The 21,997-nt window shown below is 39.2% G+C and overlaps 1 protein-coding gene across 1 annotated transcript in view; it reads right to left on the bottom strand.

The window, feature by feature from the left end:
- Window positions 1-21,997, bottom strand: part of mrc2 (mannose receptor, C type 2) — a 63,927-nt gene that overhangs the window by 36,647 nt on the left and 5,283 nt on the right. Inside the window, exons 2-5 of the mRNA XM_055152888.1 lie at window positions 11,891-12,286; window positions 4,200-4,373; window positions 3,417-3,581; window positions 1,245-1,358 (exon numbers count right to left, since the gene is read on the bottom strand). Coding sequence (XP_055008863.1) covers window positions 1,245-1,358; window positions 3,417-3,581; window positions 4,200-4,373; window positions 11,891-12,286 — 849 coding nt within the window. The remainder of the gene's footprint in view (window positions 1-1,244; window positions 1,359-3,416; window positions 3,582-4,199; window positions 4,374-11,890; window positions 12,287-21,997) is intronic.

Raw genomic sequence — 21,997 nt, 5'->3', positions numbered from 1 at the left:
ATGACTTGTAAACAACTAACTACTACAGTGTTGGTTAGGCAAGGTGGAGAAGTGAGGATCGGGTGGAGGGGGGCGCGGACATTTCGTGCGCGGACGAGAAGTGAGGAAGCAGGGAGAAGAGCGGAGCAGGGAGCAGGGAGAGAGGAGAGGAGAGAGGAGGAGGAGAGGGGAGAGAGGAGAGGGGAGCGGTGTGCGGAGATTCCGTGCCCGGAGAAGTGAGGAGCAGGGGGAAGAGCGGATCGGGCAGCGGGGAGAGGAGCAGGAAAGGGGTGCAGAGAAGGATTGCGCGGAGATTCCGTGCGAATGAACTAGCTACAACACGCAGCAGCAAGCGGACTCTTTCTTTGCCTTGAAAATTACGTTTTCAGACATAGGATATCGCTTTCGTGTCCTGAAAAACGTTTGTCTAACTCTTGGAAATAAAGTACGTTTTCATAATAAGCAGAAGTGACCTGTCCAGGAGTAATTTGGCGAATGAATGAATCTACAAGAATCACCTTAGTTTGGCTTCGCTGCTTTTCCCCTTGTCTTCTTCTTTCAGCGACCTCAAAAACGGACTTTCTTTTGCGGCTAACTGCTCCTGGATTCTTGTCGCCATTGCAACAAACTTTGTGCTAACTGCGAGGAAGATATAGGTCAAAAAAAGCCGCTAAGAACTGTTGCGTTGGTGGAGTAAACAGCGTCTGTGCGGCTTGCGTCTGTGGACTGCGTGACAGGCGTACGTAAACCACGTACCGGCGGCGCGCAGGCAAGTCAGTTACGCTAGAAACGTAGGGAGTTTGATTGACAGCCTGTCAGCTAACAGATAACGAGGCAGTGTCGTTATCTATTGGCAAATGTTTAGCCCCACCACGTCCAGAGTTGATGAATTTTTATTCTCTTTTTTTTGGTCATCATAATTACAAGGCTACTGCACCTTTATAATGCTATCATTGACAACTTGAAACAAAAAAAATCCTCCATACAACCTTTAATTAACATTTCCAAAACTGTTAAATTACCTCTAGAACAAATTGGACTCATATAAACCCTGGGAAAATGTTAAAATTGTATTCTGTGAGAGTCAATTTTTACACTCCACTTTTTGCTGTGTATGTTTGTGATGAGGAAACATTATAAGTTTATAGTTTGGAAAATAGTCTTAAACACTGGAAAGTTTTTAAGACTGTGCGGCATATCCTGATCACATAAACTGTATTTAAAGAGAAAGAGAGGTTTATTTTGTGTTTCTACAGTTTCCGGACCTTGTTCCCAGTTCAGATATTTGAGTGGAGATGAGTCGGCCCACTGCCAGCCTCCGCTCACATCCAGGTCATTCAGCCCGATCCACAGGGCAGCGCTGTAGCCTGTCAGTAAACCTGCAACACAATACATGGATTTAATCATGATTTCAGCATAGTTTTATCTGATATTTTGTCTTTCACAGATTTTCCACTTTCCTGTGTGTTTAATTGTTGCCATTTACAAGAATTGCCAAATGAAGTGACTGGTGTGAGTCCATGGATAAGCCAAAACATAAACATCTATAAAGCTTATTTGAGTTTTATTTGAGTATAGCAAGTAACCATTCCAAATAAACTATTAAATCTTTTGTACTGTTTAGATCTTCTTTCTTCTTAATTCTTGGTTGCACTGGTTACTTTTTTGGTTGGGGGTCCATCACCTGCTTGTTTCTATGGATATGTGGGTGGTTTTATAGCTCGAAAATATTTAAGAAAAAAACTGGTCTTGGTTTGGTCTCCATGAACATAGAAAGGTTTAATATTATACTGTGAAACTTTCCAGACAAAGCAATAACATTTCCATAGAGAAAAGCAGATGATCGACCTTCTACCAAAAAAGTTACACAATGCACCTTTACTCGTGAGTGAAAAAGGTGTTTCCTGTTTGAAAGTGCAGTGTAGAGCTTCTGTTAAACCCAGGCCTTCTCTCCTGACCACAGCTCTGAACATGAAGGGAGATCTGAGAGAAAAAGGATCAATGATTTCTCTTTGGTGCATCAATGACACAGCAGCAGCACAGAGTCTGGCTCAGGGCACTGGAAATTCGCTGGGAAAATCGTTCAGTGTGTGAACTTTAATAGATACTGTATAATGCAAAGTCTATTTTTATTCTGTTACACCTTATTATATGCATGTCTTTTATTTTATCATAGTTTATGTTTTACTATTATTATTTTTCATTGTGAGCCAAAAAATATAAATTACAGACATGGGTAATTTTTAACTGTTGGCCAGCAGGGGCGCAAAAAAAAAAACATTAAAGGTGCACTATGTAATTTTTCTGGTGGAGGATTTGTTTGCCTGGGTGAGTTAGGTTAGGTTAGGGGTAAGTTAGGGGTTAGGCTTAGGGTAAGGGCTGGGATAGGGCAACAGTTAGGGTTGGGGCTAGGGTTAGGGTTAAGGTTAAGGTTGGGGTTACAGTTAAGCAATTTGCACAAACTTTGCCTGATTTTACTCAAAATTACCCTGAACAGATTGTTGTAGGTTACGTTTAGGGTTAGGCCTAGCGTAAGGGTTGAGGCTAGGGGTTAGAATCATGCTTAGAGTTTACGGTTGTTAGGGTTAGTGTTTGCGAGGTGTAGCATTTGCGGGGCGAGGCGTGTGCGATGGGCGAGGGCCATTCGACACCGCTTGCAGCTTTAATTCTAGTTCATTGTTACTTTCGCTCCATATCACCGCAAAACATCCACATTTTATTTGATGTATTTGTTTATTATTTTTTGCAATAAAATGTTTTCTGATTCGGATGTAATAAAACAATATGAACAAAATCACTATATATATATCAGGTATAACTTGTTCACTGTATTTCTGTGATTCCCGTGAAATGTGTAAGTTTTCTGGAGGGGGGTATGCTGCCTGCTTGTCTCCAGGGAGATGCTATTGCTTTGCCTGGAATGTTCCACTGTATGGCATTGAACTTAAATGTCTTATTATATTTTTAGTGAACTTAAACTTGGCCTGGTGAGGACACCTGTTTGTCTCTATGGAGAACAAAGATACATTTAATGCCATACTCTGGAACATTCTAGGCAAAATAATAGCATCGCCACTAAGACATGCAAGTGGCAAACACACCATCAGAAAAGTTATACAGTGCACCTTTAAATGTGTTTTCTTTGAGAATGAAGAACAAAAAGTTGAATGGCTAGAGAGTTGCATATAATTTGCATTAAATGTGGGCAGTGTGTAAATCTGATTGAAAAGACCTGATGGACGAAAGAATTAATATAGCACACATAAAATGATTTAATAACTGTTGCCATGACAAAATTGGGTCGTTATACCTGCCAGTTACAGTGAGGACCCTTGTGTGAGGCTATAAAATATCATGATAATACAGTTTTACTATCAGAACACCATAACAAATCATCAAAATAATGACTTCTTCTTCTGTGTGAGTAGTGACTGTACCGTTGATGTAGGTTTGCTCGTGCAGTTTGGTGATGCTCAGGAGGTCTGCCCCCTGCTGGCGACAGCTGGTGCGCGCCTCGCTCCAGGACAGAGTGGACTGGAAGTTAAACTGGTAGCAACTGTCGGTGAGAGGGTCTGTGTCCCAGAACGTCTCACAACCTTTACCTGAGAAAGACGAGAGAGAACGAAGAGGAGAGCGAAACAGAGAGGAGCGTGGAGGTGAGTAAAGAGGAAAAGAAAGAGGAGAGGGAGAGAGAAAGTGAAAGGCAGGAGAAAGTGTGTGTGAGGAATGGAGAAAAAATAGACAGTGGCGACAGAGACAGTAGAGGAAAAGAGGAGAGAAAGATAGAGAGAGAGGGGGGGAAGACAAAGAAAAAAAATGGAGAAGGCAAGAGTCAAAAACATTTGAAGAGAACGAAAGAAAGTGAAGGAGAGAGAGGGAAGAGAGGAAGATGGAGAGTGTAAGGGATGGAGACACAAGAGAGGAGAGGGAAAGAGGGAAAATAGAGAACAGAGAGGACAGATAAGAGTTATAAAGAAAGAAAGTGAAAGAGATAGAGAGGGGAGGGAGAGAATGAGAGAACAAAAATGGACAGAGTTGTTTAGTGATGTTGCTCCAGTAGTAGTAGTAGTAATAGTAGTAAACAAGTAATTTCAACAATGAGCTTTTTATAAGTTTGAGTTCCAGCTTCAACTCTTCACTTCAAATCACACTGTACTGTCCCATCCAATAAAAACAACAGAATGTAAAACTCGATAAAGATGAATAATGATGAGACTGACTGTTGACAGGGCAGAATCCCCAGCGCTCGTCTTTGCCGTAGTCGTAGGTTGTGGCGCACCAAATATGTCCGTCCTCTCGCCCGATGCTGGTGCAGCTGTGGAACCACTGTCCGTCGTACAGGAAGGGGAAGAAACAGGGCCTGCCGTGAGAGTTACCCTGGATCGTGTAGATGTCTGAGGGAGACAAGGAGCAGGTATTTTACACTTATCAGAGTAGAGTTGGAGATATTTTTTCTGAGAAGTATTATGATTGAGATAAGATTTGCAATGCAGGTTTGTTTACGCAAAATAACCTCTTGTGAACTTTAAGTTATGTTATAATAATGTTACCTCATTAAAAACATACCTGGAGTTGTGTTTTGTTTCATTCACGTTTGAGTACCCCTTTATTATAAGACATCTCCAAAACTAAAAATGCTCTCTAAAGGGACAGTTTGGAATTTTGGACATAGAGCCTCATTTCCTAGTGAGCCAGAGTGTTGGAAACGTGTGGAGACACTTTTTAAAATATTCCATCCAGTCCTTGTATTTGCAGAGGTCACTGGTGCTAGGCTAGTGCATGTCAATGGCCATAGTTAGCCTGCTACTAAAAACAGTCTTACCCACTCCACAAAACACCCGAGGCAAATCTATTATCACGCCAGACTGTCAGTGTAAATGTCTGTGTTGATAGAATAATGTTTGAAATAAAAGTAACCTTGCACTGCATGAATCGTCGCATCTTGAGGGACTATTTTCTCATATATCAGTCTACCACTGCCAAGCTTTCTATCAGGAAGTACAACTCACTGCTGCTCAGACATAAATCATTCAAATGCAAGGTTGGTTTTACTTCTAAAATTATTTTATTGACACAGACATTCACATGGACAGTCTGGTGTAATAATTTGGAGATTTGCTTTGGGTGTTTTGTGGAGTGGGTAAGACTGTTTTTAGTGACTATCTAAGGCTAACTATGGCCATTGACATGCACTAGCCTAGCACCAGTGACCTCTGCAAATACAAGGACTGGATGGAATATTTTAAAAAGTGTCTCCACACGTCTCCAACACTCTGGCTCACTAGGAAATGAGGCCATATGTCCAAAATTCCAAACTGTCCCTTTAGAGAGCATTTTTAGCTTTGGAGATGTCTTATAATAAAGGGGTACTCAAACGTGAATGAAACAAAACACAACTCCAGGTATGTTTTTGATGAGGTAACATTATTATAACATAGCTTAAAGTTCACAAGAGTTTATTTTGCATAAACAAACCTTTGGCTCACTAGGAAATGAGGCCCTATGTCCAAAATTCCAAACTGTCCCTTTAAACTCAGTTAATTTGCATAATACAGGACCTTTAAGCTGCTTATACAATATATCTGTACTGGGTACATTTTACTTAACATTACTTGAAAAGCATTTGGGTACTGCCCATTTACAGAACACCCGTAACAGTTAATAATGCGAATATGCCAGATGAAAGTGAAGGTGTTTTTGTTTGTTTTTTTCCATCTGTTCTCCCAAAGCATGCATAAAGGATTTAAGTTCTCTTGAGCCAATATAAATACATCTGCTTATGTGTGTTTGGTTGTGTTTGGTAGCTAGCCACCAGTAACCTTTAACTGTTCTATTTTCCCTATTTTCCTGTTTCCTTTCCCATGTTAGAAGTCATACACACATGCCTATTAATGTTGTCACAATACGTTATTCCAAACTAAATTTTGATACTAAGAAACAGACTCGATGCTAAAAGTCACAGTGATTATTCAAATACCCTTTCTTTGGAAAATAGAATCTGATTTCGACATTAAATCGTAGTATTTTCTTTTATGTTACCATGTGGTCTTGTATGTGTGTAATCACTCAGTCGTCCAGGTAGGTGCTCTTATACTTGTTCTACAGCCCAAAATCATTCTAAATCTATTCAGAAAAGGTTAATTTCCATCCTGTGAATGTGACTTTTTCTTGTACTGATACTTGCTCAAATGATTATCTAGTTTTGATACTAGTTTTAGGATTGATTATTATTTGATTTTCAATACTTTTGACAACCCTAAAGTCTGTAACTGCACCAACTCAACAAAAAGCAGATGTTACTCCAAACTCCTCCTCAAGTCATAATTTTGCCACACTGGCCTTTCTTTTTACTTTTATGGCTACTACTGAAACTCTCACAAGTATGTAACATCACTGCCAACTAAATCTGGTTTGAATCTGAGCTGTGAAGAATGGACTGGAAATTGTATTTGCTTTGTTAGTGACTTGCAAAATCAAACATAGAATAAAAACAGAGGATAACGTTACACTTTAAAGGTTAAAGGGTCAACAGGAGCCGGAGAAAAACATGAACATGGGCCAACTCAATGTACTTGTTGTTTTCTAGTCTATTTAACAGCTACCTGGCTGGGGATTTTTGTTCTGAACTGAAAATGACGTAATTTAAATGAAGATAAGACCTAGAGCAGCAGGGGCAGGATAAAACATGACAATGATCCAACTGTCTTTTAAGAACTTGGCAGTGAATAGATGGGAAAATGTGTTTTATTGACCAATGACTGTTTCATTTGTTTGATTTTCTAACTTTCCATTGGTTGTTGCATCAACAGTTTTCTGAAGCCCTGTGGAGCGACTGCTGTTGTCATTTTTAGGCTTTACAAAAATAAATGAAAATGTGCTGTACAAAAGAAATCAAAACTAGTTGATTTTAAACAGTTTGCGGTGTTTCAGAGTTATTTCTCCCTGACCTTATGCACTCGGAATTTCTAATTATTCCCAATTATTCACAGTAATTAGTAGGGTTGGGTGGAAACACGGTATTACCGTATCCCACAGTATCAAAAAATAGCAACGGTATCAGTTTCATTACAGTCATTAAAAAATCTGCAGCGCATAAGGACCTTATATAATATTATATTTTATTGATACCTAAATCTGTTTGCTTAGCACAAATGAATGTGTGGTTGTATTTTAAATGTAATGCTATCACAATTTAAAACTAATAGTGTCTATAATGTTTCTTTTAACTGCGTGGGGAGATGACGTTCGATTAGTTTTGTTCCGTTGTCACGTGATGCTCATAAGGGAGACTAAGACAAGATGGCAAGTCCGGCCGCAAGTGAGTGGGTCCCAAAAAAATATCTTCTGCAATTTGGCAGCATTCTGGCTTCAGGCTTACATTTGTTTACGTTTTACAGAAACAAAACTTAAAACCACATGGTTCATTTGCATAAACTTTAAAGTGTTGATAAAAACAGCTCTTTCTTTGTGCTCTGATGCGGTTCAGCTTCTATCGGACTAAAGGACACAGTGACTCAGTGGAATATGAGTGTTCTCTCTGTGACAGAGGATGTGTGGCTGATGGTGAGTCTGTTCTGTGCGTGTATCGCGCAGGACATGGTTCATCTCATTTCAGAGATTATAAGTCTGTAGGTCGTACGTATAGACTGTATAGCAGTGTGGCTTCTTTGCGTACCAAAGTCGTACTAAAACATTTTGGTAATATGGGAATACTGTATACCCTGGTAAAATCCTGAGAAGTGTTAACAGCATAAAAATTTAGATACCGCCCAACCCTAGTGATTAGTGCTTTTCACTACTCTCAGGGACTCTTTACTAATTAGAGTCAGACAGTACACATGCATATTCTGATCTCTGCTTATCCAATTTATATGACACATTTAGCGCATTTATATGGACTAAAATCAGGGACAGGACCTTTAATGTTATGGAAATGAAAAGAAAACCTGTTCCAATGTATGTGTTAAGTTGTTTTCTTGCTTTCTTCATTTGCTGATCTTGAATAAAATATCACTTTTTAAAGATTGTCATTATTTTCCGGCAGCTTGGACGGGTCAGATGAGCTCATAGTAGCGAGCTTTCACAACACTGCAGCAGTTTACATTAGAGTCCAGAGAGAGTCCGGAGGGAGAGAAGAAAAGGGCAGAGAGACAGAAGCACCTCTTTCTCCAAAAACACGTCAGGTCGGTGGAAAGTAGGGCAGACATGTTGAACACAGCTCCCTCCCTCGCACAGCCCAGTGTGGCTTTAAGCTGAGTAATGGAGCAGGCATGACGACGGGAGCGGACAGGGGCGGACAGATGAGACGGAGGTGGACAGGAGCAGACAGGGACAGTCGGGGAGACAAAGGAAATAAAGGTAAAAACAGAGGAGCAGAGAGGAGCAGATAGAGGAGCAGACAAGGGCAGACATTAGCAGGTAGAAGCAAACAAAGGAGCAGGCAGGAGCAGGCAGGGGCATAGACAGGGTCAGACGGGGGCAGACAGGAGCAAAGAGGTGTAGCGAGAGAATCAGGCAGGAGCAGACAACAGAGCAGACAGAGACGTAGACGGTGTTGTCACAATAATTTCACTTAACCGAGAGGAGACAGGAGCAGAAAGGGGCAGAATGGAGAAGAAAAAGGAGATAAAAGAAAAGAGGAGCAGGAGGAGGAAGGAAAAGGAAAGGAAAAGATAGAAGCTGCACACACTGGAGTAGACGAGAGCAGACAGAGGAGCAAACAGGGAAAAAGAGCAATGAGATAAAGAAAAAGACAAGAGAAAAGAGAGGAGGAGAGACACGAGATAGAGGCTACAATATGACTGTTTCTTGAGAAGGTTAAAGAGCAAAGGAAAAGCCTGGGGTTTTTCAGTCTGGAGCTGGCATGTTCTCTCCTTGGTGGGTTTCCTCTGGGCCCTCTGGTTTCCCCTATCAACATAAAACATGCACTAAAATAATCCTCCAGCTAGACCTGACCAAACCTATAGCTCCAGACGGGTTGAGTTTTGTTTCATTCACACATGTGCAACACACAAGCCCTGCATATTTAAGTTGAGTTCTTCTCTTAAACAGAAAACACTCTGTTCAACCTTGATGTGGTAATACAGGAGGTGCTTCACTGTTTTAAACTCCATACACCTTCACTAGAATCATTTAGATAATTTCAGCCACTTTTAACTGAAAAAAGGTAAAAACTACCATTACATGACATCACAAGGTGGAACAGAGCATTTTGAACTTTAGAGATGTAGACAGACTAATAATAAAGGATTACTCAAACATGTGTGAATGAAACAAACACATGTCATGTATGTTTTTGAGGAGGTAGCAACATTCTGAGATGACTAGACTAGACCATCTTTAAAATAGGTCTACACCAGTGGTACAATAGTACTAACAAATATAAAACCAGAAGGGAGACAACAATGTGGACAAAACTGACTCTAAATAAACCCAACATAAACACTCCAGGGGAATTGTTGTACCACCAGTGGAACACATAATGATTTGATAACTACTGGTCTAAGGGGTCAGATCTCAATGTTTGCAGTGACTTAACCTGGACTATACTAAGGCTATGTCTCCACATAGCCGGGCATGTTATGAAACAAATATTTCCCTCCCTCCGTTTTCCAAAATAACATTGTGCACATAGCAGCATTTTTAAAAAAGTTTTCATTTACATCAAGCCGCATAAATACACCATCGAGCGCCATCATAACTACGCCAAGACTTGAAAAATGTGCATTACTGAGCAGTGTCGCCTCGCCAAAGATCTGTTAAAGAAGTGGCAAAATCACTGACCTCCGAGCCTCATTTGTCTCTGATCATCGATATGATACATCAGCTGTGTGTGCAAATGCAAACACATGAAAAGTGTTTGCACCAGAAGAAATGTAACTGCTGCTCTGAATACTTCCATCATCATCATCATAGGAAAAGGTAAACATTGGTTTCACTTTCGGCGTGTCAGCTCCTAAAACTCAGTTTTTCTCACATTATATGCAAACGCAAAACCGTTTTCCAGAATCTCCACTCTAGCCGAAGTTTTAAGAAAGATTCAAATTCGCAGTTTGCGTGTAAAAGATGGGTACTAAGAATTACATACAGTCAGCCTCATAGCATTATTGCCTAAATAATTTTTCAAGGATTTCAGGCAAATTCAAAGCTAAACTGGGCTGATTTGTAGTTTTAGGTTTTAAAAACCTTTTGATTGGCCAAGAACAGAGCCAATAACACCTACACATGCAACAGGCTCTAAAAAGGAGAATGAGACAAAAAAAAAAAAAATGTATTAAATCTGAAAAAACCCTAACCCTAAAACATATGTAAATTTGGTTTTAATCAGAATCAATTCACAACAAAGTGGGTCTAAATTAGGAATAATCCAGGACTAAACCAGGACTAAGACAGAACTAAAATGAACAGGATCTAGCAGAATTTTAAACAAGAAATCTGTGTTTGCCTCAGACTTTTGGCCTATTCACTTATTTGTCGTCTGTCTATGAAGAGGTGTGACATGACATTACTGATGTGAATGGAAGAAGAAGTGCGTAACCCAAAGCCGCACTGGTCTGATTCACACAGGACCTAATAGACAGCCCAATATAAACACACTGGAGGGCACCAACAACAGCCCCAGTTTACAAACAGTGCCAGTGTTTTACTTGGCCCCGGCTTTGGCCCCAAGCCACAACTCCACAAAGAAACGTTTAGCCTTGACTCTGATAAGATCCAGCTGTGGTCCAAGAGAGAAACCACCAGCACAGGGCACACAGACATGGGAGGTACAGTCACACAAGGGACGTCTATATCTGCATTTCTGACTGATTGAAGAAGGCACAGTTGTTACGCTGTGTTTGATATGAGCTTCAACCTAAATTAACCTTACCTCACCAGCCAGAACCACACGCTTTGACAAAACTTTACAAAGTCGGGTGAATCTGGATTTGATCTGATTTCAGAGGGCGTGATTGACAGGCGGATTAAATAATCAGAGAGATGCGTGGTCCATTCACGTCAAAATGGGGAAAAAAACAACCTAAAAGACTGAGAAACTACGCAGATTTTTTCCAGAATCAACATTTGAAGCACCAAATGATTACATATTTCAGGTAAAAGAAGTTTGTTCTGAATGTTACGTTGTTGTCTCAAGTTTGGACAGAGGTTTTTCACGGTTTAGTCTGGTTCCAGAATAGAATGTAGAAGGGACTGTCTTGTCAAGCAGTGATTAACCATTAATTTGCTTGGGAAAAGGATCACGGGGAAACTCATATTCAATTAAATACTGTAGAACGTAAGCTTAAGAAGGTAGACTCAGGTCCAAATTGACTGAGGGTGCATCGAAGTTTCAAAAAAGTGCAAATACAATACTCTCTGATTAAGTTTCATTACTTTACACTCGTAAAATGAAGGTGGAAACACTTAACTGCAGAACCAGGTCTGACATATTATACTTTTTTCAAGTATCTCATTATAATCTATTTCACTTTTCTATTTTCTTTGTTTTAAATCACTTTAATCTAAAACGGAAAACAGCTAAATAACAGAACTGGTCCAATTGATTTCTTGTTCAAAGCTGTAGATCTGATTTCCAAACTACCGCAAAATGTCACAACAAAACACAAGGCTGAAGGACCACGCTGACAGACCCGTGCCTATGGACAGCTGCAGTTCGGGGTAGGGAACAGTGGATTTTTTACATTTGGGCCAAAACAGCAACGTGAACCCTACATGTATCACTGTTTTGGAAAAAGAAAAAAGGGAGTGAACTAAGTACAAAGCAGACCCTGTGTTCTTTAAGCATAAATCAGCTTTAAAGAGTCTTAGTATCAAAGGCATTGCAGAAATAATAAACAGTGAAGATATTTTACAAAGCACTGGACGGGTCAAACTAACCAATATCTTTCACTGTAAACAAACCCAAACTGACCTTGGTTCATTTTGGCGCAGAGGTCCTGGCTGTCTCCGTACAGTCTCCAGTAGAGGCCGTTGGACACAGTGGAGCTGTTCCATAACGAGGGTATGGGCAGGTAGTTGTTCAGATTATCCAGCATCTGAGCACAGCCCCAGGTCCAGCGCACCCTTGGGGGCTCTCGGTCACACGTGTACACCCCCAGAGGAGAGGTGTCTGAGCGGCTGTAGTTCCCCGTGGTCACCCCCAGGCAGAGCGACGAGCCCAGGTTAAAGAGGCGGTTTCGGGACACCCACTTCCAGTGCTTCTCCTCGCCCTCGCAGCCCGGGGACAGGACCAGGGCGTGGTCCTGCACCCCCAGACAGCCCTGGCTGGCCTCATGGAAGAACGCAAACACATCCGAGTCCAGCGGTGCTGCAGGGAGAAAGGAGAGTTAGAGTTAAAATTATAATGTGAAAAGTCATTATTTCATACACTGAAACTTTGCAGCCTTTCCTGGGGGTGAGACGCTAACTGAAGGCTCTGCTCTGTCTGAAGCTCTGTTATTCAAGTGAGACTTTAACCTGAGCTTTGTTTTAAAACAATCTGACCAGAAAGAACCAACTTCAACTACAACAGGTGAGCTAATGTTGTACTGTCAAACAAGTTCCTCTCATATTACATTAAAGTTAAAAGTTAGGTATCATTAGCCAACATTTTTTTCCGTTGGTCACCCTCATCTTTTTTGTTGAAAATCAAACACCTAAACAGGACCCTGAACCATTGTATTGATCACAGACTATCAGCAGACAGCTCTAAAACATGACATATTGACATAAAAATACTAAATCTACATTTGTGTACAATTGTGCTATAATTGTGATCTATCCTCCAAAAAAAAAATATTTAGCTCTTCCCAGATTTGAATTCATTACATATCACTTGTGAAAGACATGCATGACTTATATGCTCTTCCAATAATTTGAATACTGGCTTGAGCGTCACCCTGGCTTGAAAGTTCTAGTTCGAGCATCCCATTCTCTCGGCGGGAACGTTCTCGCAGGCCATTAGTCAGCTGTGTAATTCACTGTAATGTACTGAGTTAGAAAATCAGCATTCTGTATCATAATAAAATTAAATGTGAATGTAGCCAGACCAAATTTCGGGCCTTGTTTATGTCATTTTACCGATATTCCTGAAGCTGCACACTTTTTTTCAGTATGTAATATCAATATAATCCTTATTTGCTCATAAAAGTTTACTACAAAATCATATCTTAAATGATTTTTTCTTGTTACCCATTTCCCCATGTCCTATAGCATCTGTAACTGTTGATTTGGGAAGAAATATGAATTATTTCCTAACCTGCTTGTCATGAATGTAATCAACTCATGTCAGATGTCATGTCATGCAACAGAGGATAAAAGCAGGGTGTTCATCCTTCAAGTTGAGACATACTGTAACTTGTGTGTGTAATTAATACAATATATGTTTAATAATGTTTTTTTTTTTTTTAATATGTATATAGTAGAGGTGTAACAATATCAAAGTCTCACGATACGATATCGTCACGGTATGAAACTCATGGTACGATATTTACTGCGATATTGTGGGAAAGTTCACGATATGGAGGGGAGGCTCACGATTAGGAATGTAACAATATCCAAATCTCTCTGTACGGTATTTTCACGCTATACATCTCACACTATGATATTTATTGCGATATTTTGTGGAGGCTCCTCTTAAAATGCCTTGATAAGACTTAATCCAAAGAACTAAGACTTAAAAGTGCTTAGAACTGTTAGTTCTTCATGTAGTCTACACTGAAACAGAGCAAAGGATCATGGTCTATGTAGTTCCCTCTGTCTTTTTTTTTTAGCTATTGCTGCACCATAACTCTTAATTTAAGCAAAGAGACTTGTAATTTGATATTTTGTGATGGTCCGTGATATTATTGTGAGAACTTTGACGTTACCATATCACAATATTTTGGTTATTGTTACATCCCTAGTATATAGATTAGTTAACTTAGTTTCATAAAGGGTACAATTCAGGGGGACCTTCCAGCCAGGGGGACTTTTCAGCTGATTTCCAATAATTCATTTTTAAAACTTTGATTTATTTGTTAATCATTTTATTTACCTATACTGTCCATGTTGGATCATTTTGTACAAAGGAACTGTAGTTTCTCATTTACAATCAATTATAAAGCTAATACTAACCCTGGACGAAATCAGGTCTAAATTACAAATAACCCAGGAGAAAACTATCACTTTTAATTTAGTTTCATTTACACAGGAGGAGAATGAGTCCCAAATGCACTGTAAGGCCAAATGAACTATCACTCCACTAATAGTGCTGAAGAAGAGTGACAATGGACAGATAATGGCGAAGGCACAAAAGCAGTAAAAGCGGGAGTCTAATCAAAAACACCATCAACTGACCAGCTTCCCTCACCGCTGCCTTTCATTTTACAGTCCGTGTCCTGTCATTAAGTAATAAAGCGTCTGCTGATCAACACTAGGCGGCGCTCTCAGTGGGCCTGTACATGTCATAACACTGTAAACACGGTCACACATGTTTGCTCTTTGATGCTCAGTTTGGTGTTTTCTCTCTTAGCACCGACCTCAGGAATTCTGCACGTCTGACCTGGAATTGCCTCATTCACTTTTGGTTGAGTTTGTTCTGGAAAAGGCAGGAGATCCAGGAGAAAAACTTTTATGAAAGATCTGAAAAGCTAAAGAATTTTTAAAGGGCCCTTATTACGCCATCAAAAACATCCCCGGAGTTGTGTTTTGTTTCATTCACACATGTTTAACACGCTGCTTCATGACATCATAAGGTGGAACTGAGCATTTTGAGCTTTGGAGACTAGGGATGGGCATGATTAATCGATTAATCGATAATTGATCATTAAGAATTTCATCGATTATGTTAATTTTAATCGACAAACCGAATGTAGGTTGCTGTGTGTAGCGTGACCAAACAGGGGTCCGTACATGTGTCTCTCTGCATCAGAAGGAGCGAGACACAAACAGTGGGTCAGTCTGCAGCGTACCGAAGCACAAATGCGTATTTAACGATGATTTGTACAAGAAATTCCACGCTTTCCGTTGCGTTCGGGACAAGTGTGAGTCCATGTGCACAGTGTACAAAGCAAGAACATATGTTTCGGTGTCCAGTGGGAAAAAGCTTTACCAGGTGAGAGTCGCAACCTCCCACCCCCCGTACGGTGTCCTGGTTTTGACAAACACAAATCTGGTCACACTAACCTGTATTTCACTGAGTCATGTCTTTTAATCTAACAGAAACTGACCGCATCAGCGACACAAGAGCTGTAGTTTTATTTTCGCTGAGTTTCTGCAAATTAGCGATGCGGTTTTAAGTTTCGTTTCTGTGAGATTTGCGCTAAACTGAATTAAACACATTATAATCTAAAATGGATTGATGTGGCTCTTGAGTCGTTACGGTTTATATGTCGTAAAGTTGAATTTATTTATGCAGATTAGTAGTGCAGATAGTAATAATAATGATGATAATTTTAATATAAAAACGTTAATGATTAATCGATAATCGATCGTTAATTCTTCCGACGATCGATTAAGAAAATTTCATCGAATGCCCATCCCTATTGGAGACCTAAACAGACTAATAATACATGATTATTCAAACATGTGTGAATGAAACAAAACACAACTCCAGGTACGTTTTTGATGAGGCAACAATATTCTACCATTGTTTAAAGCTCAAAGAGTCAATTTTGCGTAATATAGGACCTTTAAAGTACACAGTCCTAGTACGACCAGTGTGTCTGAGCTACAGTTTTACTTCTCCTTATATTTACCCCCAAAAACTGTAGGTAGAAATGCAAATCTGTATCCTTTTTGAATAACTTTGAATAAATCACTGCCAAAAGCTTTTTTATTTCTACTGCAAATGGTAAAAAAATAACATAAACAGACTAATTTGTTTTTGTGGGGTCTCAATCAGCATTAGTAGTATTATTATCGATAATGGCATGGTTGTAGTAGGAGCAATAAAATTAGTAGTAGAAGTAACTATTTATTCTGTATTTTTACTTTAAAGGTCTTACAATACTCTATTTTTCCGATCTACGTTATGTTTCCTCATCACAAACAGACCTGCAGTTGTGTTTTGTTTCATTCATACATGTTTAACACCTACATATTTTGGCTTTACATACAATACAGGAAATGCTCCACTGTGTTTTTAAACTCCATACACTAGGGATCTCCAACCTGTAGCTCGGGAGCTACCAGTGGCTCTCCACCCCGTTCCAAGTAGCTCCCCAATAGATATAGGAGTTAAACATGTTATACTGAATAATTTAAATCTGATCAATCACATGTTTGTTATCATAAACAATAGGGCTGGGCATCATTAAGAAGTTGCTGATACAATACATCGATCATCAAATCGATTCAATACGGTTCAATAAAAAATCATGTCTGTGATATTAAAAGTCTTTGTTAAACCACTTCTTGTGCAAAGTGAAGATGAAACACAAACATTTTAATCATCAAAACAGTGAAAATGTCAAATGTGTCACGTAAATGCATTTCCTCCCACTAAACAAACAACAAAACTGTAGCTCTGTGACAAAATAATTTAGTAAAATATCCCACAAAATACTCTTGCCCACGATATCGATACTGTATCATCACATTAAACAATACGATATATCGATATTTCAATATTTTTGCAGACCACTAATAAACAATGTCTAATATTGTGCACTGTTATATTGTTTTAAGGTTTATGTTTATAAGCGTCTAAATATCTAAAGGTAGTTATATCGGCTCAATTTCGTGCACCTTCACTAGAACCATTTGGATAATTGTCCATTACCAATCTCTACTGAACAAAGGGTAAAAGGTAGTTGTTAACTTGAAAACTACCACAACATGACATCACAAGGTGAAACAGAGCATTCTGAGCTTTGACGTAGACAGACTAATAACGCAGGATTACTCAAACATGTGTGAATGAAACGAAACACAACTCCAGGTCTGTTTTTCAGGATGTAAAAACATTCTAACATGGCTTAAAGTTCACAAGAGTCAGTTTTGTGTAATACATAACCTTTAACTCATTTTTGTAGAGACCTGTTCAGCCATTACTTGACTGTATTCCAAATATTATTATAGCAAATAGTGGACAGCTGTTGGAGTGACTACATCCAGAGAACAAAGCACTCTTTTGTGGTTTTTAAGAAAGTTTCCGACTCCTTTCACAATATATAAACTTGTATGGACGCACAATGTTGTGTGAGGGTGGCGAGGGCAGACAAAGAGATGCATGCTGGGAGTGTGGGAGGGAGCTCTGTTAAGATTATTAAAAGACGTGGCCCAAAATAAACAGGAATCTTTCAGGTCTGAACCGAGATTTAGTGAGAGAAGAGAAATCCAGCTCAGCATTCCTCATCCAAGGACTGAGAGAGGGGCCAGGAAGTGGGGTACGGGGGAACACAAGGAACTACTACTACTACTATTACTATTGCGGCTACTACTACTGCTACTGCTACTGGTACTACTATTATTACCACTGCTACTACTACCGTTACTATTACTACTGCTATTGCTACTGCTGCCGTTACTACTACCACTGCTGCTATTGCTACTACAACTACTGCTACAACTACTACTACGACTGCTAATTCCACTTCTGTTATTGCTACTGCTGACTACTACTACTGACTACTGACTACTGACTATAACTACTACTACTATTGGCTACTACTACTACGGACTACTGAGGACTACTACTACGGACTACGGACTACTACTACGGACTACTACGGACTACTACTACGGACTACTACTACGGACTACTACTACTACTACTACGGACTACTACTACTACTACGGACTACTACGGACTACTACTACTACTACTACTACTACTACTACTACTACTACTACTACTACTACTACGGACTACTACTACGGACTACTACTACGGACTACTACTACGGACTACTACTACTACTACTACGTACTACTACTACTACTACGACTACTACTACTACTACTACTACTACGACTACTACTACTACTACTACGGACTACTACTACTACTACTACTACTACTACTACTACTACTACTACGGACTACTACGGACTACTACTACTACGGACTACTACTACACTACTACGGACTACTACTACTACTACTACGGACTACTACTACTACTACTACTACTACTACTACTACGTACTACTACTACTACTACTACTACTACTACTGGACTACTACTACTACTACTACTACTACTACTACTACTACTACTACTACTACTACTACTACTACTACTACGACTACTACTACTACTACTACTACTACTACTACTACTACTACTACTACTACTACTACTACTACTACTACTACTACTACTGACTACTACTACTACTACTACTACTACTGACTACTGACTACTGACTACTACTACTACTGACTACTACTGACTACTACTACCAACAACTACTACTACTACTGACTACTACTACCAACTACTAAGCTACTTTGAAGAGGGAGATGAAGGCTTAGGTTGATTTCATATTCATAGTTCATAATGTACTAATTCCCATACTACTACTACTGCTACTATTACTACTATGACTACGACTACTACTGACACCATAACATTAGAATCCTTATATTTTAAAACTGAGTGATGGAATTTGCTGTTTAGCAAGCTATCTATTCTCCCAGTTTTCACTTGTGATATTTATTGCAATGTCTGTCTCAATGTATTGACACTTTGCAGCTGATGTCATCAACATTCTCTGGGGGGGTGACGCTAACTGTAGGCACTGCTCTGTCTGAGGCTTTGTTAGACTTAAATCTTGAGTTTTATTAACACAATCTAACCAGAAAGAGCTGACTTAGTTGGAACTACAACTGGGGAGCTGATTTGTACCCTTAAACAAGTCCCATCTGGATCATTTCAGCCCTCAAATTGCCTTAAATGGTAGCTGCTAACTTGAAAACGACCACTTCATGACATCACAAAGTGGAACAGAGGATTCTGAACATGTGTGAATGAAACAAAACACAACTCCAGCTAAGATTTTTGATGAAGTAACAACATTCCAACATGACTAAAAGCTCACGAGTCAATTTTGCATAGTATTAATGTTTACATCCCTATTACATATGTGGTTACTACAATGTACAGGCTACTATGTGTACAACTACTACAACCAAAAACTGCTTTAAGTACTACCAGTATTACTTCAGAAATTCACCAGCCACTACCAACCTCTTCCTAACAAGTTCCCAAGCAAAACAAAACAAACAAAAAACTACACGATTTACAAATTGCCCTGGCTCTTTTGCAGGTGCTTCTCACGCTGCGTTTATGGACAGTGGGACAATAGAGTCTCACCCAAAGCCCCATGTAGTCCCCTGTAATCCGGACTATAGGCCCCGCCCCCGCACCCCCCCGCTCTCTGTGGTTCCATTTCTCAGAAGCAGTGGGCTGGTCTGGTTACAGTGGGACAGAGGCACTTAGAGCGTGAAGCCAAAATGGTCCAACATGAGTTTGAAAATGTTTACTGTAATTACGGCTTTGCTATTTTAATGACACTCTCCATCCCCGTAAGAGCCGCAAGCAGGGTTTACGGCCCGCTATTGTTCCGGACTTGATTTATGACAGCAGTGAGTGACGGGAGAAAACAGGAGAGGTGATCTACAAGCTGTAAACTTCAATTAACTTTTATAATGCGTTTGTACATAGCCACAAAGTCATCATCCAATAACACGCCTGATGGTTCAAATCACAGTGTTCTAACCAGTGGTGGAAGAAGTACTCAATTTTGTTACTTAAGTAAAAGTACAGCTACTGAAGGAAAGAAGTAACAAGCAAAAGTATCACTTAAAAAAAAAAAAATCTACTGAAGAAGTAAAAGTATTAAAGTACTTGTTTAAACATGTAAAAGTAAAAAGTAAAAGTATTTCATGCAGATTTTGAGGTCTTAGAAGGCTTCAAATGTATGGATATTTTAGCAGAAGTGCCTTTCATTTAGACATTTTTGGGCCTTAAAATGTAAAAATCTGAAACCACCCTCCAGAATGGAAAAGTTGAATACACTCCGCCGTAGGGTTTCCGTCTACACTGCCCAAGATGCAAAACTCTGGTAAAATCTGCTTACGTCACATCACGTATGCGTTTACGTCACATACATACAGTACACAGAAACAAACATGTCGGATGGCATGCATATCCAGTCAAATTCCACACACTTTTGCATCACTATATGCACACAGATTTCCTCCCGAAAATGCTCGTCTAAACACAGAATAAAAAGTGAAGACGCAACACCACTTTTGCGTCTTTTGTTGAGATCGTCATCATATAAACGTAGCCTCATGCTGAATTTTGTTCAGAAGAAACAATTGCATGTTTTTTTTTTTTTTAAACCCTGACCCTATCTGTTTTTATTTGTATATTTTTGCTTGCTCAAACAATTAACTTGATAAAAATAAACCCTCAGCCTTTTCAGCTCCATGAAAACACTTTTACTTTTCAGTCCTGTTCAAAAATGTAATGGAGTAGAAAGTACAAATATGTGCTTTCAAATGTAGTGAAGTAACGTAAATCATATCTACTTAAAATGTTCTTAAGTAAAGTACAGATAGTTAAAATGTATAAGGTACTTTACTACATATACTTTGTTATGTTCCAGCACTGGTTTTAACTGATTACTTTGTGGTTCTCGTCAAATAATGAAATAGTACAGAGAGTGTTTTCCTGAACTAGAAGAGACTTAAGTCAGGTACTGGCCTTTTTAATTTATTAATATATAACACGGAGATGTACAGTTGACAAGTTTTATGGTCAAGTAACATTCAAAAACCACTGTACCGGTACTTTGTAAAGACTAAAACACACTTCTTTAGTCTCCAGAAAAAGACAAACAGCAAACAAAAATTTCTTTTTAACTAGGCATTCTTATGGTGCCATTACTACCACTGTTGCTACGAAAACTACTTTCTGGAAACTCAAAGCGCCTCTGTAATATTGATCCACTTCCAACGCTACTACTATTATTACTCGTATTAGTACTACAACAAGGCAAAGAAGAATGAAAAATGAACTGATAAACTCATCGTGACTTGTTTGACGAGGACAAAAGCAAGAGTTTTTTATAGAGACAGGATATTTTGTTCTGTGTTTACTTCATACTTCTAACACTCACTACATTCCTGCTACGAAAAATAGAACAGCAATCACTACTACTGACATTAAAGGTCCTCTTGTGAGCTTGTTATAATGTGAGGATGTTATAATGTTCATCATAATACCTCAGCAAAAAATACCTGGAGTTGTGTTTTGTTTCATTCATACGTTTGAGTAATCCTTTATTATTAGTCTGTCTTTATTTCCAAAACAACATTACAACAGATCAGAAAATAGCGCAAGAATACAAAATCAACTTGTAAAGAGTGTGCGAAAACAAAGTGGTACATTTGTTCAAACAGATCCTTCTTGAATCAGTTGACATTTGGCAGGAGGGGCAGATATTCCCAGAACCAGCCCCCTCCTCAGCCCACATCCCACACAGAAAAGCCCCAAAAGTGTAATATTTGGACAGATGTGTGGCATTAAGAATTTGAGAACAAAGAGAAATCTCCAGGAAATTCCAGCTACATTTAGTTTGGGGACAGATCTGAATAAAGATACCATAAAACGTGCGCAGTAGTTGGCGAGGACTGTCTGATTCTAGTTGATGATTTGTGTTGAATTCTAATTGACTTTTTTTTGTCAGAGTCGGCTACAGGAATCCACCAGTGCAAAGCCATTTTATAAACTTGTGTAGTTTATTTCAGTACTTCTTAGGTTGAGATTCTTGTACTTCATTTACTGGTACTAGCGATGTTATTTTCAGTTTCAGCTTAGCATTCCTTTGTCATTTTTAAACAATATATCTTAAACCAGTTTTCCTCAAACTCTTCACAGTAAGCACTACATAATATTTGGCTTTCCGAGCACTACCAGATCTAAACCAAGACTTTATCAAGACTAAATTATCAATCAAAATGTATTTATACAGCACACAAAGCTCACCAAACTACAAGCAGCATTAGAAATGTAATTAGAGCTAAACCTGATCTAAACTGAGA

The sequence above is a fragment of the Boleophthalmus pectinirostris genome, unplaced genomic scaffold, assembly GCF_026225935.1.
Source record: "Boleophthalmus pectinirostris isolate CB_2022bp ecotype Guang Dong unplaced genomic scaffold, ASM2622593v1 HiC_scaffold_17, whole genome shotgun sequence".
Taxonomy (NCBI): Eukaryota; Metazoa; Chordata; class Actinopteri; order Gobiiformes; family Gobiidae; genus Boleophthalmus; species Boleophthalmus pectinirostris.
The sequence above is the reverse complement of the archived record's forward strand: the minus strand, read 5'-3'. Positions and strand labels throughout refer to the sequence as shown.